The 27,346-nt window shown below is 47.2% G+C and overlaps 2 protein-coding genes across 11 annotated transcripts in view; one reads left to right on the top strand and one right to left on the bottom strand.

Moving 5' to 3' along the window:
* The window catches only part of DOCK3 (dedicator of cytokinesis 3), a 146,579-nt gene extending 125,020 nt beyond the window's left edge, over window positions 1–21,559 (bottom strand). For 8 of the 10 annotated variants that reach the window (XM_084902252.1, XM_084902250.1, XM_084902253.1 and 5 more), the window contains exon 1: window positions 21,199–21,559. In XM_084902252.1, the coding sequence (XP_084758378.1) occupies window positions 21,199–21,235 (37 nt within the window). In that variant the 5' untranslated portion in view covers window positions 21,236–21,559. The remainder of the gene's footprint in view (window positions 1–21,198) is intronic. The other 2 variants (XM_084902254.1, XM_084902245.1) reach the window with 2 other exon arrangements.
* Window positions 1–27,346, top strand: part of CISH (cytokine inducible SH2 containing protein) — a 262,755-nt gene that overhangs the window by 190,648 nt on the left and 44,761 nt on the right. The window lies entirely within an intron of this gene.

Raw genomic sequence — 27,346 nt, forward strand, 5'->3', positions numbered from 1 at the left:
GGACCAACCAAGATCTGGTTTTAGTAAAATCACCAAGAAATATGTGTAGAAAAGGAGATAGGGAAGAGGATCAAATCTGGCTGCAGGCAGACCAATGACAAACTGATGGAGCGATCCAAAGAGGTCCCGGCTGCCTTCTATCCTCACCACAGGAGTTCTTTAGAGCCGTTACTACCTGGTGGGACTGAATACAGATGGCAGAATTCTAGCCTCATATGACTGATAGCATTTGCTTAGACCCCAGAAGGTGCTTACGCAAGAACAGGCTGGAGGAAACTGGAGGAGCGCCAGTTCCTAGACAGGTGCTGGGAGACATCGAACGGAGGTACCCGCTACGGAGGAATACATGCATTTGGAACTCAAGACACAGACCTGCAGGAAGGAGTGCTCTTACCACGCCGGAGACAGCACCTTCGTTTGTGCCACCACCACAGCCAGGACAACCAGAACGGCTGTCCCGGAAACCCCGAATGTGGCCATCAGGCCTCGAGGAGCTCAGCCTTCAGGCCTAACAAGTGCTCAGTGAGTTCTCCGGGACTTGGAAGTGGACTTCTCTCTGCAGAACCCCAAACAGGCTCCATGACTCACACTATAGATTCCCTTCACTAAAATGTTTAGAGTCTAAAATTTCAGTAATTTCCCAGAGAATACAAAAGCAAATCACAAATCTTAACCCTTTACTTCAAAACCCTCAACCTCAGGTACACATACCGCTGCAGGCCGCTTCAGTCCTTCTAAGATACAGAAAGAACCACAGATGGTTTTAAAAAAATTATTTCAACCTAATTCCTTACCTGAAGGAGCTTGTAAAAGAATAGAAAATTAACCTAAAACAAGCAGCAGAAGAAAATTATGAAGATTTAAACTGAAGTAAATATAATAGTAAAACAAAATAGAAAAAATAGACAAAACCAAAAGTTAGTTCTTTGAAAACATCAATAAGATTAACAGACCTTTAGCTAGACTGATGGGGGGAGGGGAGAGATAGGGAATTCACTTTACCAAAATGGAGAATGAAAGATGGTACATCACTACCTACTTTATAAAAACAAAAAGGATTATAACAAGACACTATTAACAACTTAGGTAACATGTAAACTGAACCAATTCCTAGAAAGACACAAATTACTGAAGAAACAGAGCGTCTAAATATGTCTCTAACAAGTTTAAAAATCAAATTAATCATTTTACAAGTTCCCGCAAAGAAAGGCTTCCCCCAGGAAAGCACAGGACAGATGGCTGCTCCAGGGGATCCTACCAAACACTCAGCGAGTCACTCATATCGATCTCTCATAGACTCTTGCGAGAAACATGAAAATAAACACTGCTTTCCAACTAATCCTGTGAGACCAGTACTACCCTGGTACTAAAATGTGACAAAGACATCACAAGAGAGCTACAAACCAGTACCTTTTCACTAATACATATACAGCAATCCTCAACAAAATGTTACCAAACCAAACAGCAACACTTTTTTAAAAGTCTGATCATGCCAAAACCGATTTGGCTCAATGGATAGAGCGTCGGCCTGCTAACCAAAAGGTCCCAGGTTCGATTCCGGTCAAGGGCATGTAGTTTTGGGCACATCCCCACTAGGGGGTGTGCAAGAGGCAGCTGATCGATGATTCTCTCTCAATGTTTCTAAGTCTCTATCCCTCTCTCTTCCTCTCTATAAAAAATCAATAAAATATATTTTTTTAAAAATAAAATAAAAGTCTGATCATACAAAATTACCGAGTATCCCAGGAATTGCAAGGTTGATTCAGCATATGAAAATCAATTAATACAATGCACAGTATTAATAGAAGACTAACACCACACAATAACCAAAGTTTATACAAAACAAGCATTTGACAACATCCAGCATCCTTTTTTAATAAAAACACTCAACAAACTAAAAATAGAAGTGAATGTCCTCAATCTGATAAAGAGCACTTCTGAAAAACTCATCCTAAACTAACATCATAACTATTTTTATACACTAACTAAACTGCTGGTTTAGGCCCAATCCCACAGGATCGAACCAGCAGTCAAATATCCCTCTCACAATCGGGGCCCACTGGCTCCTAACCACTCACCTGCCTGCCTGCCTGATTGCCCCTAACCCCTCTGCCTGTCTGCCTGATTTCCCCTAATTGCCTTCCCGTGCCAGCCTGATCTCACTTCCAACTGCCCTCCCCTGCTGACCTGATCTCACCCCCAATTGCCTTCCCCTGACAGCCTGATCTCGCCCTCAAATGCCCTCCCCTGCCAGCCTGATCTTGCCTCTAACTGCCTCTGCCTCAGCCCCTATCACCATGGCTTTATCCAGAAGTGAGATGTCCGGAAGATGGCCAGTTGACCCAATCTAATTAGCATATTACCCTTTTATTAGTATAGATTATATGGGATAGGATTGCTTAAGTGGGGGGTAGCCTTTTCAGCAGGAGGAGATGCTCTTGGCAGACAAAAACACATAATCCCTATATCTGGACTGATAGCCAGCCATATGCACTATACTGCCAAACCAATCGTTAAAACAATTGAACAGCTTTCTTACACCTTACACCAAACAGCTGTTGCCCTTAAAACCTCTCCTTAGCCCCACCTTAGGTTCTGCCTTCGCAGTTCACCCAGATTAGATTATGATTGGTCGGTTTCTATGCCAGTCAGCATCAGAAGCTCCACCTTCTAGGCAGCCACTGGCTCCTCACAGTTCACCCAGCTTTGGTTCTGATTAGTCAGTTGCTATGCCAGTCAGCGTCAAAAGCCCCACATCCTAAGCAGCCATTGGTTCCTCGCAGTTCACCCAGATTTGGTTCTGATTGGTCAGTTTCTATGCCAATCAGCATCTCTGGGCCTATCAAAAGGCCTGATCAGAGAGGCAGGGCTGATCAACAGCCACTCCAGGCTGTTGGTGAACAGGCTGAACTTCTGATCTCTTGGAGAGAAACACAGCTGCTGGCGAGGCCCTGAGAGAGAGAAACAGGGTCTGATCTACAGCCAGTAGCTGTGGTGGCCGGTGATCAGCCACATTTCTCTATTTCCCCATGATCAGCAGTTCAGCCCGCTCGCCAGTCCCTGCCCACTGGAGCCTGCTACGTGCACAGCCTGGTGTTCGGTCAAGCCTTCGGTCATTACCGACCCTGGGTTTTTATATATTAGGATATCCTGGCCAAAGACAGTAAATTCTTTGGGAGAGATGAAGACAGAAGAGTTGAAGGAGTTTTCCCCCCCAAGACTTTGAAACTCAAGAGCGCAAGCAATGCTAAGAGCAAGTTTATCACTGTTTTAGGGTACAGATGTCAAAAATCCCAGTTATGAGGGCATTTTTGAGAATTTTTAGTAATAAAGAAAATCATAAGAGCAGAAGAAAAAAAAGTGTTAACACATAGCACTAAAGTTTAGTTTCAGAACTTGTTTCTGCCATTTAACTAATTGAAATACCAAGTTTAAAAGAAAATGCAGCCCAAGGTAATAATTCCTTACTTTATGAACTAATAAAATGTAGCTATCATTTCCTCAATCAATAATCTATTTCCAACTTACCATCTCCAAATACCACAGAGGAAAATACTCTCATATGTTTCAAAGTTAATAAGGTCATTTATAAAGCAATGATGCCGACTACAACTTAATATTTTCTTAGTGAAATTATATATAAATTCTGATCTCATGTGAGGAAAGATAGTGTATTTATTTCACTGAAGAGGCAAATAGAAGACAGTTAAGTGATTTGTTCCCAATCATTATAGGTTTTCCATGTTAGGAACAGTATTGCCTAGCTCCTCTGGAAATAAATCCCATTATTCTTTTATCTAGTTTCTCTAAATCTAAAAGCACTCGTAAGCTCCTCAATTTACCTTTCTAAAATACCTTTGTCCTTCAATCAGCATGTTTTTTTGTTGTTTGTTTTGTTTTTAAATATATTTTATTAATATTTTTACAGAGAGGAAGGGAGAGAGATAGAGAGCTAGAAACGTCGATGAGAGAGAAACATCGACCAGTTGCCTCTTGCACACCCCCTACCGGGGATGTGCCCGCAACCAATGTACATGCCCTGGACCGGAATCGAACCCGGGACCTTTCAGTGCGCAGACCGACGCTCTACCACTGAGCCAAACCGGTTTCGGCCGATCATCATGTTTCAATGCCTCCCCACTGCCTACAGAATAAAGGCTAGATCCCTTACTCTGACATCAAGGCCCTTCACACTCTCAGCCAAACCTATCCTCCCCATCTTCTCCCAACGTCACAGCACCTGGTCTATTAACAGTTCCCCCCAAACACCTTGCACTCGTCTCGAATCCATCCTTCACTGCTTTCTACTGCCTGGGTCTCCTCTCCTGCTTCCTCTTCTCTAACCAAAACCCTCTGACTCATCAAGCCTCAGTTCTTTCATCCTTAGGAATCTGACCTCTCATGGCACACTCTACTTCTATAGTATGTCTGACATTTACTACAGCTTTGTGTGCACAGTGTACGTGTGCACCAGGCAGTCTTACCTCCTTTATTCTGTGGCCAAGCATGCCTAACCCCCTCTCCAGCTGATTTCAATGGGGCTGTCAGACGCCCTCACCACAGGGGGCCGTGTGAAATGAAATAGGCTGAGCCATACTATTCTTTCCCTAAGTCTTCCCAACAGGAAAGAGCTCTTTCCTAATGTCATGAGCTGTAAAGATGTAACCCCAGAACGTAAAAGAGTGGCTCCAGCCGAAACCGGTGTGGCTCAGTGGATAGAGCAGCGTCAGCCTGCGGACTGAAAGATCCCAGGTTCGATTCCAGTCAAGGGCATGTACCTTGGTTTCGGGCACATCCCCAGGAGTGGGTGTGCAAGAGGCAGCTCGTCGATGATTCTTTCTCATCGATGTTTCTAACTCTCTATCCCTCTCTCTTCCTCTCTTTAAAAAAAATCAATAAAATACATTAAAAAAAAAAAAAAAAAAGAGTGGCTCCAAACTGCAAATGAGAGTCCAACGCACAGAGATGCCACATGTGAGGTCCTCTCCGAGCCTCGGGGAAAGAAAGGCTGCCTGCTTCCACCTATCCATAGTGCTAGGAGTTCCAGCCGGAGCAATCAGGCAAGGTAAAGAAACCAAGGCATCCAAATTCGAAAGGCAGAAGTAAAATTATCTCTTCCCAGAAGACATGATCTTCTATGTAGAAAACTTTAAAGAATCCATACTCTTCCTTCCCCACCCCCCAAGAAAAAACATTAGAGCTATTTGATGAATTCAGCAGTTACCGATGTAAAATTAACATGCAAAAAATCAGCTGTAGTTCTATACACTAAGAATGGAAAAAATTAAGAAAACCATTCCATTAACAACACCATAAAAATAAAGCACTTAGGTATAAATTCAACTCTGAAAATTACAAGACACTGTTGAAGAAAAGTGAAATCATCGTCGTCAGAAAGCTCCTGTAAAGCAGGGAGGCCAGGTGGGGAGCTCCCCTGCGCTGTGGAAGCTCAGGGGAAGTCTATCAATAGCCCGATAAAGGAACTCCCTCTCTTCTGTTTCAGTGGACGTGTGCATGGCCCACAGGGCTGCACATGTTCCGGTTGCAATTCCTTGTTGTTCCCGAATAAAGTCATCTTGCTGGGAAAATATCTGGCTTCTGCTTAAGGGTCAGCGGGCAGTGCAGATCAGAGAAGAGCCCTAATTGCTCCCAGGCTGGTGAGCAAACAGGTGAGCCACCCACCAGCCCGCTGAGCTCTCTGTTTTCTCTCTGACCCTGGCGTTTGACAGTAAGTTTTCTCCTGGATCTGAGCTCCCACTCTGTATTTTGAAACTCTCTGGCCTCTATCTGGAGTCTGTGTAAAGCTGTGCCCTCTTCTGTTGAAGTCCTTCTGTTTGGGCACTCTGCTTTGGGATCAGGCTGTTTCTTGAGATGTTGCTCCTGAAACTGCGCTGGCCTTCAGTCTGTTCTGGGTTAGACTGTCTCACTGAAACTGTGCTTCAGCCTTCAGCCTGACACGTTCTGGAGCAGGCTGTTCTGCTAGGACTGTGCTACTCAACCTTGACCTGTCTCCTTCAGGATCTCGATATTTCTCTGAAACTGGCTGTTTCAGCCTTTGGCCTGGCTTCTGGATGGTCTGTTCCTAAAGCGGGATGCTGGCATTTGGCCTGCAGACTATTTGGGCCTTGGCTCTAGAGAAAAGCCTCTGAATAATGGGATCCCACTTAGCTAAATACTTTCCCTGATCAGAAACTGATATGACTCAAAGTAATTTAGAATATCAATGGCCACTATGAACTTTTGAAATCCCCAAACTTGCTTTTCTTAAAACCAAACTGGTCAACCACAGCTCTGAAATGACATATTTCACTTGGTATTTGAAAACACATATTTCAATTGGTATTTCAAGGCTTCCAAACTTGACTGAGTCTAAAAGTGCCTCGTTACAAAATGAAGTGTTGAGATTAACTGAGGCAAATAAGCACTTAAAGAAGAAAAAAATGGCTTCCAAAGCCTCCCATTCTTCTCCCTCAGCCTCTTTGTGTCTGGCTCCCCCTCGGGTGCCATCTCCCTCTTCCTCCCGGGAACCTTCCCGCACTCCCTCCTCAGCAGCTTGTCAGCACCTGTCCCTCTGAAGCCAAGCCTGCTGAGGATCCTAACACACCCCGTTCATTACATTCCTGGACTAGGGCCACATTGCATCCATAGTTACACGGCTTCCTGCAGCACCTGAAAATCCCCATGGATTTGGGGAGAATTTAATAGCTATTCAGACTTATCAGCTGGTTTCTCTGACTTATATCCGCTAGTTCATATGCTTGACAGTGAAGGTCAGGCTCGGCACTGAATGGAACTTGCTCGATGGGAACATCCTGAAAGGAATTTAGAAAAACAAACCCTTAACTTTGGGCAAAATGCTGGAACACTCACTGGAGACCTCCACCAAGCAATGACAGTGATCTTCTGAGCCTGTTGCCGGGGGACAATGCAGGCTTGCTCAAAAACCTGTTGAGCCCTAGCCGGCTTGGCTCAGTGGATAGAGCGTCAGCCTGCAGACTAAAGGGTTCCAGGTTCGATTCTGGCCAAGGGCACATGCCTGGGTTGCAGACTTGATCCCCAATAGGGAGTGTGAAGGAGGCAGCCAATCGATGATTCTCTCATCATTGATGTTTCTATCTATCTCTTCTCCCTTCCTCTCTGAAATCAATAAGTATATTTTTTAAATATAAAAAAAACAAACACTAACCGTTTTTGGCTCAGTGGATAGAGTGTCGGCCTGTGGACTGAAAGGTCCCAGGTTCAATTCCGGTCAAGGGCATGTACCTTAGTTGCGGGCACATCTCCAATAGGAGCTGTGCAAGAGGCAGCTGATCGATGTTTCTCTCTCATCTATGCTTCTAGCTCTCTACCCCCCCCCCCTTCTTCTCTGTAAAAAATCAATAAAATATATTTTTTTAAAAAAACAGCAAACACCTGTTGGAACTGCTCCTATTCTAATCGTCCTCAGACTACTTTCGAAGAAAATTCTAATCTTCCCTCAGATGCGGACTCCACTTGCACAGCCTTTAACTCTATATGCTTATTAACAGGCTGGCCCAAGATTTCTTTCTTTTTCTTTCTTTTTCTTTTTTTAGTTAAAATGAAGAGGACAGAATGGGAGACGATGTCCACTCTAGATTTGGTTAATTAGCCAACGAGCTTGCTCCCAACCTCAATGAATCGCCTAGAAGCTAGAAGACTGCTAAAGCTCTTCATTTCCAGCCCTGGCAAATGAAGGCCCCTGTGCAAACCCGAGCCTCCTTCCTCTGCCATCACTGCGGTCAGGACAATGGAGAGAAGACTGTCATAATTTAAACATTTCCAACACCTCAGTCTTGGAACCAACCTTGCCAATGTCCTCCTAACCCCAGAGATGCTCCCAGAAACTACAGGGGCTGTCCCCAACCTTCCCTCTTAATAATGTAGATGGAAATGAGTCTCTGTGACACCGGAGCCACACTCATGATGCTCAACCCACTGCTAAACAGGCCTCGCCACGGGGTGCTAAACCGTTTTCAGAGTGGGGATCACTAACACCCTGCAGGCCCCTGTCCCCGAATCTATTCCTCTGAGAAACAGTCACCCTTCTCTTTATTCCTCTGCTCCTCCTCAGGCAGTAGGCCGAGTCTTCTAGAAAAGCATCATGCTGTATAAGTACAACCAATGGACTTAAAACTCTGGGGAGGGAGGGGATGTGTGGGAGGGAGGGAGAGGGGCAAAAAAAAAATCAATAAAATATGTAAAAAAATAAAAAATAAAAAATAAAAAAAAATAAAAAAAAGCATCATGCTGGAGATTCTTCTCCCAAAAAGGGGAAACAATTCTATAATTTACAGTAACCATCTAAATTGCCAATCAAGTGAACTAAATGACTCTTCAACATCTTTTATTTGCTCCATTTATGATGGCACTAGAACTGAATCTGGGGACCCTGACCACTTGTCCCTATTGGACCAGCTGCCACCCTCTTTATGGGAAAACTCTTCACCTGATACTAGCAGAACCCAAGTGTGCTCCTATCACGATTCAAATACATCCCTCAAAAATCCGGGCCCAGCCAGCGTGGCTCAGTGGTTGAGCGTAGACCTATAAACCAGGAGGTCACGTTTTGATTTCCAGTCAGGGCACATGTCCTGGTTGCGGGCTCAATTCCCAGTAGGGGCCATGCAGGAGGCAGCCAATCAATGATTCTCTCTCTTCCTCTCCCTCTCTAAAATCAATTAAAATATATACATTTAAAAAAAAATTTATATGACAAAGAAAATTCACAGTGCTTCCTTTAAATGGAAAGATATGTATAGGAAAAAAACATAGTATACCATCTGTGGTTTGGGGCACCCACTGGTTATAACCCTCATGGATAAGAGGGAGACTATTGTAAATGAGACTTCATCAAAATGTAAAAATGTTATGTATCTAAGAACAAAAAGACAGAAATTGGAGAAAACATTTGAAAACCATGTAACATAAAGAATTGTGTAAATATATAAGAACTACAATTTAATAACAAAAAAAATATTTAAAATGGGCAAAGAACTTGAATAGACACTTCTCCAAAGAAGACATATACAAATGGCAAGTAAGTACATGAAAAGATGCTCAGCATCACTAATTATTAGGAAAATGCAAATCAAAACCACAATGAGATCACTTCACATCCATTTGGATGGCTATTACAAGCACTTTAAAAACACACACACACACACACAGAAACTAAGTATTGGCAAGGATATAGAAAAATAGAAATTATTTTGCATTACTGGTGGGAATATAAAATGGTGCAGGCATTTCATTGCAAAAAAAAAAAATAGGTAAGATTAAAATGGTACAGGCACTATGGAAACCAAAAAAACTAAACGTAGAATTGTCGTGATAATTCTATTACTATAATAGATATATAGCCAAAGGATTGAACACAGGAGTCTAATTCTAGATATATACCCAAGAGAATGGAAAATACAAACACAAACAGACACATACCAATGTTCATAGTAGCTTTATTCACAAGAGTCAAAGGTGAAAACAACCTAAGTGTACATCAAAGGATGAATGGATAAACAAATGTGATATATACACATACAATGGAATAGTATTCACTCAAATAAAGAAATTTTAAATTCTAGTATGTACTACAACATGAATAAGCCTTAGAAACATCGTGCTGAGTAACATAAACCTGAAACAAAAGAACAAATATTGTATGATTCCATTTATATCAAGATATGGAAGAGTCACATTTATAGAGACAGAAAGCAGAATAGCGGTTACCAGGAGCTGGAGGGAGATATAGAGTGGGATGATAAAAATGCTCTGGAAATAAACAGTAGTTCTGGTTCTATAACCATTTGCATGTACTTAATGCCAGTGAATTATTGTACACTTAAATATGGGTAAAATGTACATTTTATGACAAAAATCATCTTTAAGTATTGAGGTGAAGAATTAACCAATTAAAACAGATTACATATACAACATAGAAATCTGCTAGTTTCGTGTCTACGGCCATACCACCCTGAACGCGCCCCATCTCATCTGATCTTGGAAGCTAAGCAGGGTCGGGCTTGGTTAGTACTTGGATGAGAGAAATCTGCTAGTTTCTGAGAAAGCAACTGGATTAAAAACAGTGCTTTGTGGAACAACACAGTTCTCTATACCCTCATTAGAGCTTAGATATTTCGGTATGTCTAAATGTATCAAAAGGTTTTCTCCCCAAAAGATTCCCTCCTACCTCCATGGCGCTAAATGCACCCCTAAGTGCTCCTCCCTTCCCCATACCAGACAGTAAACAAACCGCTCCTTGCTGGCTTTCCTCTGACAAGATGGTGCAGCAGGACAGATGTCATGTCTCCAGGCCCCGCCCAGAAAGGACACTGCCCTCCGCACAGAACAGCCCTACCTCGGCCTGTCCCTCCCAGAACCACCTCCTTTCCAGACAGACAGGCCTTCCTGCAGCGCTGAGCCTGGACCGTGAGGCCCTCAGCTCTTTCAACGGAGCTGAGTCTATCACAAAGGCACTGACTCTCACTTCAGAGAGGAAAGGAGCCACCAGCTGATTATCCAGTTTCCCTGGAACAAGTTCAATTGAGGTCTAGCTTGTAAATGTGTGGCTGGGGAGGGAAGCAAACAGAAGTGAGCGGCTGGCAAATGGGGAAAGAAAAGGAGGATATCTGAAGGAGCTCCAGAGAAAGAAATGTGCAGACGGAAAGAATACACTGACAGTGAGTCAGAGTCCCCAGAATTCCCTGAGCATCACAGTCAAATTAGAAAGGAACAAACAGGAGGCCCACCAACTGGAATTAGAGATTTTCCAAGGGATTTCCCTGAGGAAGCAAACAAACATCCCGGTATTAACACTGTGATCACCTGTTAGTTTGAACAGAGCCAATCAGCAGCAGGCTCAAGTAAACAACGATGACCAGGAAGCTGAACTGGAAGGAGGGGACACTTGATTTCTGTAATATTGGGGACTTATTCCTTTCGAGCATGTATGGATTTTTTGAAAACACAAACCTGTGGAGGAACTACTCTCCTAGGTTGACAGAGGTGCAGAAAAACAAGTACCCTCACTGTCCTGGCAATAACTGCAAATAACCAACTGCTCCAAAGTAGGAGATTAGGTAAATTACAGTACATCTATCTGTGAACAGCAGTCATTAAAACAATGAACATTCAGGACATAAAAAAGTATTCACAGTGTAATAGATTTCAATAAAAGATTACAAGAATATATACAGCATGGTCCTAAATGTATTTTAAATGCCTACTTAAATATATGTACAGAAAGAGACTGTAAACATATGTTGAGAAGGGTAGTTTCCTGGGTAACAGAAATAAGATACACCTTCCTTCCTTCCTGTGTATTTTTCTATACTTACCAACATTTCTACAATGAATTTGTACCTTATGTAATCAGAGGGAAAATGTTACACAGAAAAGGGAATTCACAACACAGGCAAGTATAGAATATATTATATTTTAGATAAAAGTCCAACAAAAAGATAAGAATCTTCTCTCTGTGTTTCTAAAGGTTTAACCTTGAGCACTCTGGAAAAGTCACTCAACCAAAACACAGCTTCCCAAAGATGTCAAACGAAAGAGGAACTGTCGGGTACGTTCAAATTGCATCCCTATTATCTGAGCAAGATTTCCGAATCGCTGTTGTGATAACTGTGGCATTCCAGGCGAAATGGATTCATACTGGACTCTTAAGGCTCCCACCCAAAATCAGTCATCTGAACTCAGCCATAAACCCTCCTAACAAGCTCACGAAAGAGAAAACCAAGGGGGGAAAGTCTGCTCACTACGTCACAAACTCCTAACCACCAAACATTAGGTGACGGCCTGCCTGTGAGAATACCGTCAGGATTAGCAAAGCCAAACGAAACTCTTCACAAGGCTGGACTCCTCATAAGCGTTTACTGGTCACTCCCTCTGGGACAGTCCTAGAGTCACAGACATGAGGATGGAGTTCCTCAGCCCGGAGCCGCTCAGTCTCCTGAGGCAGAGAGATGCAATGAAGCTGCTCTGAAGGGTCAGTGCGTCCTGGAAGTTGGTCCAACTGCTGTAGGTACAGGAAGCGGAGCTTATTGATATGGGGAAGGCATCAAAGGCATGGCATTTGAACTTTGTAAGCTGGCATTCTCCAGGCACAGAAAGGCAGTCATGGCATTTCTGTCATTGCAAAGCAGCAAAGGTAGGAAAGTTCTAGACGTGTCTGGAAAGGGGTGAGCTGTCCCGCATATCTCCAGGGTAGATGATGTGGAGAAAATGTCAGGAACAAAACTCAAGGAAAGCTGGTGCCACGCTCCCCCTACACGTGCAAATGCAAAGGGACTGCCCACCTTTTCCATGTTTGCCCCCGCACTGCAGGAAGGCCACACAGGCCTCCTCGAGGCGTCTTTCCCCCCGGCGAGGGAGCGTGGGCGCCAAGGGGCCCATCCTAACCCCAAACACTGTCAGGCTCACCCAGGCAGCCAGTGCTCCTGTCACGAAATGTTCAATAGTTATCCAGCTCATGTGCATTCAAAGCAAAATCGACTTGTTTATTAACTGGACATTTTCCTCTACTAGATAATAAAATTCCTTCTGATTCTGTTGAACATTTTTATCAGCCACTTGAAAAAGACAGGTTTGTGAATTATGTAAAGGTTCAAAGAAAAGATAGTGCTATGCAGGATCACAAACTCAAGTTCAAAAAGGCTTGAGAGGTTATACTGATGAGCCAACCACATCCAGCCCCTTCCCCAATTTAGGACCAACAGGGCAAGCCAAATATACTCGCCTCAATGAAATGTAATGGAAATAAATACAATATCTTTTTTAAATGAAACAAATTATTTATGTTTATTATATTTATGGTTATTAGCAGGTGTATAAGTTCAGGATAGAGGAGATCTAGCTTAACTTCAATTCAAATGAAATAAAACACAGAGTTTAGTTCTATGAATTCAATATAAGTATCGGGTTTAGTAATAATTAATGTCGTTTTTCAACATTCGTTTAAAATCTTGCTTGGCGTTGACTTGTATTGACATAACCTTCAAACACGTGGTATCTACAGAACGTGTGAAGTGCAATTAACAAGTTTTGCTTGAAAAAGTTTGTGTTTGGTTTGGTTTTTGTTGCAAAACTAGGGCTAAGAAGATGGCGGATGAAGAGCATATTCGGCACTGCATGCTTTACAGTTCCAATTAGGAAGAAAAGCAAGTGAGGCTGCAAAAAACATCTGTAGTGCTCTTGGTCAAGATGCAGTTAGCGCCAGAAAATGCCAGCGTTGGTTTGAGAAATTTCGCGAGGGAAATTTTTCGTTAGATGACAAGAGTGGTCGAGGCCGTGTGTCCAATTTTGATCAAGAAGCTCTTCAAGCTCTTTTGGTGCAAAATCCTCAAATTACCCAACAAGAGCTTGCGACAACTTTAAATTGTTCACAAAAAAACAATTTCCAATCAATTGCATGCACTTGGAAAAGTCCAAAAGTTTGGAAAATGGGTTCCTCATGAGTTGACCGACAACAACCGTAATCAAAGAGTCACAATTTGCAGTTCACTCCTCTCTCGTCAAAACCGTTTGCCGTTTTTAGAGCAAATTGTTACCGGAGATGAAGAATGGGTGCTGTATGTTAATTTGAAAAGGCGGCCTCAATGGTTGGACAAAAATGAGGCTCCGCAGCCCATGCCAAAACCTGACTTGCATGCGAAAAAAGTGATGTTGTGTGTTTGGTGGAATTTTAAAGGAATTCTTCATTATGAACTTTTACCATCTAACCAAACCATTACAAGTGCAGTGTATAGTGCCCAATTGGAAAGGTTAGCCCAAGCTTTAAGAGAAAAAGAACCCGCGCTGATTAATCGGAGGGGCGTAATTCTTCACCACGATAACGCACAACCGCATACTGTAAGAATCACTGCTGAAAAACGGCGCCAGTTGGAATGGGAAGTTCTCCCTCAACCTGCATATTCTCCTGATATTGCCCCTTCTGATTACCATTTGTTTCGTTCTTTGCAAAACTTTCTTCTTGGAAAAAAATTTAATAATGAAGAATGCCTCAAAAATGCATTGACCGAATTTTTTGCATCAAAATCACAAGAATTTTACAACAGAGGGATTAAAATGCTTCCTGAGCGTTGGGCACAAGTAGTAGAAAACAACGGCAACTATATTGTTGATTAAATTTTGTTGTATTGTTTAAATAAATTCGATTTAAAAAAGTATTAGAAAACGACATTAATTATTACTAGACCTAATAATTTGTGTGAAATAGCAACCTCAAAAGTCACCAAAATCAGGCTTTATGCTACATTAACAAAAAATGTCCAATTCAATGCTACAAATATGTGTATAAAACCTTCTGCAGCCCTGTCTGTCAATAATACAAATATGAATATAAATATAACAATTCATAGTTCTAAGAGTTAATAGCCTAAAGCAGTGTTGTTTTTTAACCATAAAATCAATTGAGCTGCCACCAATATTTTTAATGAAATAGAATGAACAGAAAATATCAGAGTTCACTGTACAAAGTATACAGTAAGTACGTTTTCATATGTGTAAATGTATGTTTATATATACATACACACATAAGAGATCATCTTAAATGTATTTCTTATTGTAGATCAGACAAAAGTTGGAAAGACATTAGTCTAATGAAACAAGATTAAATATACCACTGTTAGGAACAAAGTATCATAGAATATCCTATCCTATATAATAAAAGGCTAATATGCAAACTGTGCCCTCGACCAGGAGTTCCACCACGAGGCATCCCCTCCCCCAAACCAGCCCAACCCAACTGCCCCAGAGCGGGCTGGCAGGACCCCGGCCGTGCATGAATTCGTGTACCAGGCCTCTAGAAGTATAAAATCTCTCTGGTTGGAGAAAGAGAGGGGTATGGTCAAGGGTCTAGAAAAAGATTTACAAAAATAACGTCCCTTTAAGATAGAAAACAACCTGAGAGATGAAGACAGGGAAAAGCGCCCCCTGTAGAAGGAATAATATGAATAAAGACATAATGCAACAAATAACAAGAGATTTTTAAGAGATGGCAAATGTCCTGGCACACGCAGCACTGGCATAATTAGGTCCAGACAGAGGGAAAGTGTGGTTTGGCTGAGTGTAAAGTACAAGTAGGTTAGCGGAGGAGGCTGAAGAGGCAACTCTGAGCTGTAACATGAAAGTGCTGAGCATTGTAAACACTTGATGAATGTTAGCTATGTCAACAGCCTCACTTAGTTCTGGACCGTAACCTTATCTCAAAGATCCCCAATTCAAAAATTTTATCAATTACTAAAGCAAATAATTTATATGTGGGAACAGAACACAAACTTTTAAGAAATGACAGGGGATCTCTTCTATTCAGTAAGGAAGAATGATCTAGTCACAGCTATCTAACCATAAAATTGTCCCAAAAAGTGCTGAGGGCACTGTGATTAGATGTATTTGAATAAAGGCCACATGCACATATGTTTGAAGGATGAGACTAAGCCTACAATATAAAGCTCTGCATTTATCGAACACGAATTCTTCCATCAATTTTGGTTCTCACTCATCAATCTCTAAGATCTCAGGAATGAATTCTGAGGAAAGAAACGGATGTAAGCAGGAGGCTGGTATCGTATTCCATGGCAGATAAGAAAACGGAACACCCCTGAGTGGCATTTCCCAACACAGTGATTACCTTTCCTAGAGTATACTAACGGCGATATAGCAAATCGGCTGCGAGCACCTGGGCCACAGCTAAAATAATTTGGTAACGTATTTTATGAAATTTTTAAGTGCCCAGAACCTTTATGTGGGAAAAAAAAATCTTGCTTCTCCACACAAAATATGTCAAGAGGGGTTATGCAAGAGTCTTGAGAGCATAATCATAAACGTGATTTTTATTACAGTAAAAGTATAACATTGGAATTAAAGCCCTAATATAGCATATCCAATAACTCTTACACATTGGGAGTAATTTCAGATCAAATGAAATTTCTTTATAATCAAGAATAAAGGCACAAGAATTCAAAAAAGCATTCAAAATACAAACTATTAAAAATTAAAATTCAGCACCAATGTAACAATATGGTATGAGTATAAAGTACTTTCAACCTCAATGACCATTCTTTTGAGACCATCATACCTCAGAATGGGCCTAAAAATGCTAGAGAGAAAATGGTCTCATGTTCACAACTTAATGTTTCTAAAGCACATTCTCTTAAAATAATGCATGACAAAATGAACTGTACATTTGAATAGTCTATAGAATATTGCTGCATACTGCCTTTTCTATTAAAAATGTTGATCATTTCCTGTTTGCTTTATGGGCTGACAGATCAAAACAAAGGCCTCTTGGTTCGGGAAGGCACTAATAAATGTGCCTACTTACAATGTCTTTAAACGAGGGCAACAGTACCCAGCATATTCCTCAGAGCTGTTTTAAAAAACCTCCTGACATGCCCTGAATCTGTTCTCACTATCAATGTAAATCATTCCATTCAAAAACAGAATACTCAATACTATAGTCTTAAAAAAAACATTTAAAATAGAAATAAAATTCCTTAAATATAACTATCCAACTTATTGAAAAGTCTGCAGAAAATACATTATCTTTCACAGATATACAATACTAAAAAATTCCTTTCAAAGGCAACACCAGGCAATAAAAGAAACTGTGGCTCAGAATCCCAAAGTCCGAAGTTCAAATCTCAACTCTGGACTTGCTTAAGTATTTTCGATCACAGCCACTTAGCTCTCTCTGCTCCCGTTCCTTTCCCATCTGTTCAAGAAAGAGGGGGAGGGGATATTACGGTGTGAGGCTCAAGGACAATCATGTTGCGGGAGCCCCTGTAAACAGTGAATCATCACATATCAAGCACATCCTCACTTTTCAGAACAAAAGTAAGTCTTGGGATATGACATTTCCATCTGAGGATGTGGGGCCCTTTCAGAGACTTCAAAGACGGGATGCCTAACAGCAAGAACTGAAGAGCCACCACCACATTTCCCTGAGCTGTAGCCCCTTTACCAACAGGGCTAGTGACACTGTGTAAACACCGGGTCTTTCAGTTCCCACAGCCACTTCCTACGTTAAATTTCTTGTAAAGACTCAAAGCTTTTTAAATAAATAAATAAATAAAACAAAACAAAACCACATGGGGGGAGGGTTCCCTCTATCTGGAGAACATAAAGCAAAAGGAAGTCAGGTAAAAGAAAATATGCGTTGCTTTTTAAATTAGAAAAAAAGTAAATGTGACCTTAACTAAAATATAATTCTGATTGGTAATGAGAAGAAATTTTCAAGGACTACTAAGTGGGGATTAGCAAAGAATAAGTCACGAATGCCCTGAATTGTTTAAAAATTTGCCTCATGAGGCAGAAAAAGATGACCTTCTGAAGCAGTTCCCGCCGCTAAGATGCCAGACAAGTGCGCACGTGTTCCAACCTGTGCTGCCATTCTCCGCCAGGGCTTTAAGGACAGACCCGCTCCTCTGCCGCCGCTGCTGCTGCTGCTAGGGGCAGGGAAGCAGTCCCTGGTCTTTGGTGCCCATATGTGGCAGCACGGGTGCAGTCACTATAGGAAAAGGCAGATGTTCACAGAAATAGCTGGCTTCTTTTCACCTGATCACTTTCGAGCAAGAAGCTCCCCGGAAAGGTGAACTGAAAAAGGGCCGGACGCAAGGCTCCCCGAGCACCCGAGGCCGCAGGAGAGCAGACCACCTCTACGGGGAGGGACAGAGGACTCAGAATAGGGAACAAAGGGCTCAGCAAAGAACAGCCTCTGGTACTGCTAGAAAAGAACAGCATGAGACTCAGAAACGCCACAAAATATCCCCTTCCGGCATTGTTGGAGGACAAAAAGGACTAAGCCTCGGGAGGCGGCTTCTTTCCGCTGAGGAGGACAGCGTTAGCAGGCACCAGGCACCAGGCACCTGCACGGTGGCCCTCGGGGAGAGCCCTGGGCCCGCTCAACAAAGGGCCGGCCCCTCCCCTCCTCCAGAGCCAACCACAGAAATGTCACTGAAAGGGAAGCTCAGATATCACCTTGCCCAAAGTTAATAAATCAACTAATTTTTAAAATGTTATAAGCTGTATATAATCTCTAAGTTATTTTTTTAATTAAAAGGCAGTAAAACATTACTATAGGATCAAATCAAATCTTACAGTGCCGTGGGAAAAACTTTGCAAACTCCACCACCATCTGAGCAATTCCGCCAACCGGTGGGAAGTACAAGTCAAAAGTTTCCCCCCTTGCTCTAAGGATAATGGGTTAGCAAGCAGACAGAAATCTGTGCTCCAAGCTCATCATAAGAATCAAAGATGAGCCGAAACCGGTTTGGCTCAGTGGTACAGCGGCGGTCTGCGGACTGAAGGGTCCCAAGTTCGATTCCAGTCAGGGGCATGTATGTTGGTTGCGGACACATCCCCGGTGGGGGGTGTACAAGAGGCAGCTGGTCGATGTTTCTCTCTCATCGACGTTTCTAGTTCTCTATCCCTCTCTCCTCCTCTCTGTAAAAAACCAATAAAAAATATATATATTTTTTTAAATCAAAGATGAGCCCTAGCCGGTTTGGCTCAGTGGATAGAGTGTCTGCCCATGGAATGAAGGGTCCTGAGTTCGATTCCAGCCAAGGGCATGGACTTCCACTGCAGGCTCAATTCCCGGCCCTGGAGACAACCAATCAATGTCTCTCTCTCACATCGATGTTTCTGTCTGTCTCTCCCCCTCCTTTCCACTCTCTCTGAAAGTCAATGGGAAAATATCCTTGGGTGAGGGCTAGTAATAACAACAAAAAATCAAAGCTACAACTCAAAACATTTTCCCATAGAAAAAATAATGATTAGATTTTCAAGTCAGTAATTAAAGAAATAATGCAGCTAACATACCACTTCTAATTGACTATTTTTCTCCTTTTATGTACAATATTTAAGCTACATAATAAATTGACCTGGATTTTGTGAACAAGCCTAGGAGTATAGCCCTAGCATGCTTATGGGGGGGGGGGGGGGGGCGCGGAGGGTGTACCCTGAGTTTTGGACAATTTATACAAGAACTTTCAGGCCATAACTGAGGAGGGGACAGAAGAAAGCAATGAGAGAAGACAGTTGCCTTGTTTGGCAGAAAAGGCAGCTAAATTATACTAAGCCCCAGCTGCTCCCATCTTCAGAATAACTCTCTCGTCTAACAAGCATTTAAGTCCTTCCCTGTGCCCATGCTGTGCCCCTCCGCAGGAAATAACCACTTTTCTAAAGCTAAACCCACAGTCTTAGGAAATCAAGAGTTCCAGTCCGCCTTCCCGAGTAAATCACATACTAAACCCTCGCGCGGAGATTTCCATACGCCTGTCCTGATTGCCTCGCTCTGCCTCCTCCTCAGACCTCACACACCTGAGGAGAGAGCTACCTCGTGCTGTGAGTCCTCTAAGAGCCACGGGGACAATAAGACATTACCATTCAGTAAGCAACTTGGTAGGCTCTCATTTGATTTTCACAACCACGGAGGTAAGTATCATCCCCAAGTCACACATTCAGAAAATGACAGTAAACAGCTCAGGAGTTGAGCGTCCACCCAGGAACCAAGAGGTCACGGTTTGAGTCCTGTTCAGGGCACAGGCCCAGGTGGCGGGCTCAATCCCCAGTAGGGGGCGTGCAGGAAGCAGCCAATTAATGATTCTCTCTCATCATTGATGTTTCTCTCTTTCTCATCATTGATGTTTCTCTCTCCCCCCCCCCCTGTCCTTTCCTCTCTGAAGTCGATAAAAATATTTTTTTAAAAGAAAAATGATGCTCACAAACTTGCCCACAACACCAGTTAAGAAGCCAAGATCCACAACTCTGCCAACTCCACCATTTTAGGGATTCCTCTTCAAAAGGACAGAAATGGGGTGCCACTGGACAGGCGACCACTCTAACGTCACTTACTCATTATTCCAGATACCCAGTTCTGAGCGCAAGTTACAGAGAAGACAGGCCACCAACTCTTCACAGCATCTATTTCGTCTTTAGAGGGAACTCGAAGAGGAAGGGTAAAGTGTCCCCAGAGGCGAACCCCTCCCCTTGGCAGCATTGCCCACGCCGGGCCAGCCGCCTCTGGCACCACCAGGCTCCGGTTCTCACCTCCACCCCAGCGCACGTCATCACGCCAGCTGAGCTGAGCGGACTCCAACTTCACCAAGTTACCTTTCCAAAACAGGATCTGCTACCAGCCCAGATCTCACTGCGAGGCCTTGAATTTAAATAAATCCAGTTCGCACATAACTTGCCTGATGGTATTCCTAAACGTCTGCTCCCTCTGCCAGTTTAAAAAGTGATTTTTGTAACTGAACTGTGAACTAAATCTTGATTTAGCTGCAGTAGGAAACGGGAAACAAAAAATCTATGTTTAGACAGATTACCCATCTCTACTTTCCCACTGCAGCTTGGGGGCGGGGGGCGGGGAGGAAAGCTGTGCCCTCGGCATTTTACATCCCTTTCGAGCTGATGGCGATGCCAGGTGACTTACGAGAAAGCAACGTGACCTGCACTCCCCACAGAAGCCTGAGGTTACGAAAGTAAGAGTGACGCTCCATCCCTTAAACCACTCACTGCTCCTTCCGATCGCTTGGTGTGAGGGGTGTTCCACCCTGGAAGTAAACACTGGGATCCTGAGCGAAGGACGGTCTCCGCTGACAGCAGGTGGAACAAAGCGGGGACGGCGTGCGCCCCGCACCTGACGCCGAGAATCTCCCCAATCGCCTCCCCACCCTCCACCCCTTTGGCGGCAGGTGTGTGTGGCACCGATGGCAAAAACACGGCAAAAACACACTAGAATGGGCCGGGCCTCGGGAGCCCAACACCCGCAGGATGCGGAGCCGGGATGATGTCAGGGTGCGCTCCCCTTCGTTGTGTAACGGGCCGGCCCGCAAGCCCGGGGCTCCCCGCCGCGGTGCGCAAACTCCTCCAAACTGAGGGTGGGGCGCGGGGGGCCGTTCCCAGAACCTGGCTCCCCGGGTCACACCGCCCGGTGCCCCGCACCAGCCGCGACCCTGCCCGCCCCCCGCCCGCCCGCCGGCCGCACCTGCCGAGGCCGCGCCGCCAGCGCCCCCTGCCGCCCTCCCGCGCCCGGACCGAGCCCACCCCCGCGCCCGCGCCCCGCCGCCCCCGCGCCCAGGCCGCGCCGCCTGCGGGCAGGACCGGGGGCGCGCGGGCGCGAGCCGAGGCGGGGCCGCGCCCGGACCCCCGCCGCCGGCCGCCCGCACCTACCTACGCCGTATTTCTCCTCCTCCGTGGGGGTCCACATGGCCGGGCCGGGCGCGGCCCCGCGGGCGCGGCGGCCGGGCGACAGCGCGGCGGGGGCGGCCGCGGGCCCGGCTGTGGCGCACCGCGAGCCGAGGCGGGGGCGGTCAGGCGGCGCGGGGCAGCGGCTGGCGCATCGCTCACAGGCCGCCCGGGAGGCTGCCGCCGCCGCCACGGCCGCGCCGCGAGGCCCCGCGGGCCACCGAGCGGCCCCCGGCGGGTGGGCGAGGGCTCGCCACCTGTCCGCCGCCTCGGCTCCCGCGCGCCGCTCGGCCCTCAGCGCCGCGCGCCCGGCTCCGGCTCCGGCTCCGGCTCCGCTCCGGCCGCCGCGGGTCTGGTCGGCTCGCCTCGGCGGGCTCGGCTCCCGCGCATGCGCCGCTCCTGCGCGGGGGCTCGCGCCGCCTGAGCTCGCGCCGCCCGAGCCGCGCGAGAGCCCCCCGCCGCGCCCGGGAGCCGCGAGAGGCGCGCGGGCCGCCCGGCGGGGGTCGGGCCGGGCTCTCGGGCGGCCACTGCCTCCCGCCGGGCACGTGGAGGTCGCCGCGGGCCCCCTGGCCGAGAGGGGGGAGCCGCACGGGGAGGATGACGCCGTTGGCAGACCCGGCCAGGGTCTCCCACCGCGTTGCCCCAGCACCACCCCCAGGAAGGCCGGGTGGAGGGGTGAGGTGGGGGGGAAAGAGCTGCGGGAGAACCAGGTGGGACATGCTCGCGCCCCTGGCTCTTAGGTCCTGCGGAGGCCCGAGGCCTTCGAGGCCCGTGTTTCGCTGAGTTGGCCGCGGTGCATGTTTGGGGACAACAATCACAGTCGGAGGTGCTTCCTCTTTGGATCAGGGGTTCCTGCCCTGGGCTCCGTCTCTGCTGCTCCTAGGTCTCTCTCTGCCTTCCTGGGTCGGTTCCCAGGACTTCCCTCTTTTCTGTCCCCTAAGAGCCTGTTCGTTCTCGTGCCGACCAACAGCACCTCCGGACACTAGGCCACCACCCATCAAAGCCCAGGCTAGTCTGACAACTGCAGGGCTTTTCCTCTCCAACAATGCCTGGACCACATGGTGTTCCCAGCTCGCATACCAGCAGACCCATTCACCCATCCTTCCATCCACCCATCTATCCCTCTATCCATCCATCCACCCACCCACCCACCTATCCATCCATCCACCCATCCACTCACCCATCCATCCATCTACTCACCCATCCACCCATCCATCCAATCACCCATCCACCCATCCATCCTTCCATTCATCCACCCATCCATCCACCCACTCACCCATCCATCCACCCATCCATCCATCCATCCACCCATCCATCCATCCACCCATCCATCCATCCACCCATCCATCCACCCATCCATTCACCCACCCATGCATCCATCCACCCACCCATCCATCCATTCATCCACCCATCCATCCATCAGTTCATCCACACATCCATCCATCCATCCATCCATTCATCCATCCATCCCCAGCACTACCAAGTGCAAACCCTGGTGGAATCCCTCCCTCTCTCTCTTAGACACCCCACTCTTCACAGCCCAGCTGGGTGCTCACCACCAGGAAAACTTCCCTAATGGACCCTGTGGCCAGACTGGCTCCTTCCCGTCCTGGGATCCCAGCTGCGTGCCTTTGTGTCTTCTTTCTCTCAAAAGGCAAGCGCCAGGGGAAAGCCACCTTTCTGGTTGCTCAGCACCCAGACTAGCACCTGCCAGGCACATACGTGTTGAGGAGGAAGCAGGCCGAGTACAAGAATATGTCAGTAATGGACAGATATTGTTGAGTCTTCCTTCCCAGTGTCATTTAGGATTGCTTTACTCCTCCAGGCCTGCCTGTGCCCAGCTGGATTCCAGCGGTCCCCCATAATTCCATTAGTCATGGGGGATGCATTCCGAGACACCCCCCTCCATAGGTGCCTGGAATTTTGGGTGGTATCAAACCCTGTGTTTTTTCCTGTATGTGCATACCTTTTCGCTTACAGAAAGGCTGGACAGCTTCTCTTTGGCATACCCAGATTGCCAGCATCGCTTCCTTTGCACTTTGGGGCCATGGTTAAGTAAGCACCGCATGCAATACAGTGACAGCCAATCTGATAACCGAGACAGCCACCAAGTCACCAACGGGTGGGGAGTGTCTACGGCACAAACACACTGGACACCGGGATGACTCACGTCCCGGGTGGAATTTCATCGCGCTCCTCAGAACAGCATGCGATTTAAAATTGATGGATTGTGTTTTTCTGGAATTTTCCACTCAACATTTTCATACTGCAAGTGGAAGACAGGCAGCTGAAACTGTGGGACATGGAACTGTGGATAAGGGGGGGACGACTGTATTGCCACCAGCTCCGAGTTCCTACAGGCTCCTCCTCCCTCCAATGAAGGCTGCCCGCTCCTGCCCCCCCCCCCCCCCGAAAATGCCCTGTGGATAATTGAGCTTCTCCATAGCTCGGCGCGTTGTTGGCCAGAGAACATAAGACATGGCCTTGCATATGTCGCTGACTGTTCCAGAGTGACAGACCCCTGCCCCGTGGCTACCGTGGAACGTGTACGTGGGGTGAAGCCTCCCCACAGATCTCCCTCCGGGAGCTATCCAGCAGTGGGGCCGAGTTACACAGACCTCTGAACAACCTTCAAGCTCTTATTTCATCCTCTGGTTTCACTCCATCAGCGGTGGGTGTGCTGATGGTCTCAGCGCCGAAAGACGGCTTTTCCCAAAGTCTCCCCTCTCGTGCCCCGTCTGAACCCACCTCAGACGGCAGGTTTCTGCGGTGCAGACGGCTCCGGGCCAGCACTGCGCGCCTCAACCAGAGGGCGTCCCATCAGGCCCAGGCTCCGCGGTCCTGCTGTTTGCGCTAAATTCAGGCTGTTTTCCTGAGTGGAAGGAAAGGGGCAGAGCACGTGTTCCAGGGAATCCACCTGCAGCGGGGCGTGCACCTGCTCCAGCGCCCTCGGCATCTGCTCTGAGCCCTTGCTCAGGCCCTCGGGGGCCGGCTCTTACCCGCACATACACGCCCCTCCCGGCAGGAGAGCTGACCTCCAGCTTGCCTCTGAGTGTCAGGACCTCAGCGCCCTGCCCTCCCCTCCCACCCACCCACGCTTCTTTCTGTTCTCACATCACCCATCCATGTTCACGTCTGCTCCTCATCAGGATCCCCACGAACCCACTGCACCGTTGTTGCTCCCTGTCCCCCATTTTTACTCTCTTCTGCTCCATAGACTCCTGTGATCCAGGGACCATCTGCCCTGTGGGTACCCTCACCCCCCATTCCCCCTCTCTTGCGCCTCTTGGTCTGTCTGCGAAGGAGAATCATCCACTCCAGATCCTTTTGTTTCAAGGCAATTCCTTTGACTCTCAGTCCTCAAAGTTCTGCTTTCTGACCCCGTCACCTCCCAGAAACTGCTCCCCCAGAAGCCCCCAGGGCCATCCCAATGCCAGACACAAACTGGAGTCTGCCAGTCCCTGGCTCTGGCCGGGCCTCAGCGTGCAGTACCCCTCAGCCCATGTCTTGACACATACACTGAGCGGCCAAATGATGCTGATCTTTGAATGCATAATAATCTGGCCACTCAGTGTCTGTCCTATAGAATAAAAGGCTAATATGCAAATTGTCCCCTCACCAGGAGTTCTACCAGCAGGCAGGCCAGCCAGCCGCCCATGTCCCTGGCTAGGCTGGCTGGATCCTACCCATGCACGAATTCATGCACCAGTCCTCCGATACAAATATATATACTGAGTGGCCAGTTTATTATGAGTTCAGAGATCATAGTAATCTGGCCACTCAGTAGATCCTCCTCATCCCCCAAGGCGGCTTCTCCAGCTGCCACTGGCGGGACGGGTGCTGCCCTCTCCCACAGCCCTTCCTCACCCCACCTCCTCCGAGAGATCAGTGGGTCCACTTGCACCTTGACAAGCATCTACTTCCTTCTTTAGGGGCAGCCATTACTCTTCACGTGGTTTTACCACACACGGAGCGGGACAGAGTGCCTGCCACCCAGCAGGCACCCACTCCGACCACTGTGCTCCGGGGTGAGCGGCCCATGTGGACGTGTCCTGAGAACTCAGTGAAGCAGCTTGTTGCTTCAGCCGGTCGCAAATCTCCAGATTCAGAAACTTGAGTCCGTGAGGGCACATTCCCAGGATAGGGCACCGTGGCTTTAATGAAAAGTCCATACAGACACCCTGTGGAGCAGCCTCAGCTCAGCAGCAAGGAGGTTTGCCGTCTGACTTGGCACGTCGCTAGGACTTTGGGGGCGAACTCATTACAGTGGTGCCTCGCATAACGAACGCCTCGCACAGTGAGCTTTGGACAGGTTTTTCATGAAACCATCGGCCAAAAAGCAGAAAATGGATGAAGATGTGCAAGATTTGGTAGACTCTACTTAGTCTGTCTTAAAATTAAAAAAATGTGTGTTTTTTTTTAAAAAAATTATGTTTTTAGATGTATCTAAATAAAAATATGTCATCTTAGCATATTTTTTTATGTCATCTTAGCATATTTTATGCTACAGAACGAATTATTTTTTTTAACATGTATTGTTATGGGAAAACGATTTTCACATAACGAACTTTTCGCATAACAAGCTTGCTCCTGGAACGAATTAAGTTCGTTGTGTGAGGCACCACTGTACCTCTGATGATAAACCGCAACTTGATGAGTGGGGAAAGGAACCCCGTTTTCAGCAGGAAATTCCTTAGGATTGGCGGGAATTCATAATCATCCATAATCAAACAGATTTTGTACGGAATGCAGACAGCAGCATCTATTTCTGTTAAGTGGAACTTACGTTCATCAGCAATGTCTTTAACATACGCAGATCCATAATAATGCCTCCCCCTCCCCAACCCCATCACCGTGGGCGAAGGAGCCTGGCCCGCTCTGCTCCCTGCTCTCTCGCTGCTGCCTGGAGAATCGGCCTTCCAGGAGCCAGCCGGGCTGATGACTCAGCTCATAAAGCAACGTGTGGCCACCGAGAGGCTGTTTACTCAGAAGCATCTCGGAGCTCCTGCTATTGGAGTCAGCAAGCAGGCAGCAAGCGGTGCAGGCTGCTCATTCTCGCAGGAGTTTCTGGTGCCAGAGCATCACTCACCTCCCGCCTCCCCCTCCCAGCAGCTCATCTCCTCTGAGGCTCTGTCCAAGCAGGAGGGCGGGGAAACTCAGAGCAGCCCACTGGGGACAGGGGCAGGGCCGGGTGGGGTGCGGGTGAGCAGAGGGGACAGGGGCAGGGCCGGGTGGGGTGCGGGTGAGCAGAGGGGACAGGGGCAGGGCCGGGTGGGGTGCGGGTGAGCAGAGGGGACAGGGGCAGGGCCGGGTGGGGTGCGGGTGAGCAGAGGGGACAGGGGCAGGGCCGGGTGGGGTGTGGGTGACTGTGGTAGCGTTCTGCCTTCTCTGGAGCAGGAGCTGCCCCCAGCTAGAGCTGATGCCCACCTGCAGTCCAGGGGCATGTGGAGGGGCGGCTTAGGGACGGGTGGTACCCACCTCCGCTCCTCCCCGCCGGGTTCCTGGGTGTGGGGCTGCCCTGGCTAGTAAAGCAGCCACAGAGCTGGTTTTCTTTGTGTCAGAGAGACACCCAAGCTTGTCTCACTTCCCCGCCGCCCCTTACGCTCCCCCAAACAACACCTTCTGGAAACTTCCTCCAGGAGGCGGCATCGGCACTCAGGCCGAACGGGGTCCGTGCTCCCAGGGCCGGCCGCCGAAGTCGGGGCGCTTCCCGGTGAAGAGGCCTCTGCGCCAGGGCGGATGTTATTAGTGTTTTTGCCTTAAATTGTGCTGCAGCTGAAGCTGTGTGCAGCGGGGAGGGCCAGGGAGGAGTGTGAACAAGAGACAGATTAAGCAGCGCAATATTTCTCTATTTTCCCTAAAATGACAAGCTCTAGCCATCTGTTCCTATTTTATCAACCCATTCAAAATATTAAAATGCAAATTCCTCGCCGTTAGCCAGCGCCTCTCCGATGAGAAATGGCCGAAACTCTCCTGACCCCAACCTCTGGAGACAGACGCGGCGCGTCCAGCGGGGCCAGCGCTCTCCGGCCCCCGAGGGAGCCACGCCGCGGACCTGTCCGGCTCTGAGCTCCCTCCTCCCCCTCGGGACGCTGGGCCACCTGGAGACACCGCTGGGCAGGATTCTCCGTGG

The sequence above is a fragment of the Pipistrellus hanaki genome, assembly GCF_964339955.1.
Source record: "Pipistrellus hanaki genome assembly, chromosome: 13".
Lineage (NCBI taxonomy): Eukaryota > Metazoa > Chordata > Mammalia > Chiroptera > Vespertilionidae > Pipistrellus > Pipistrellus hanaki.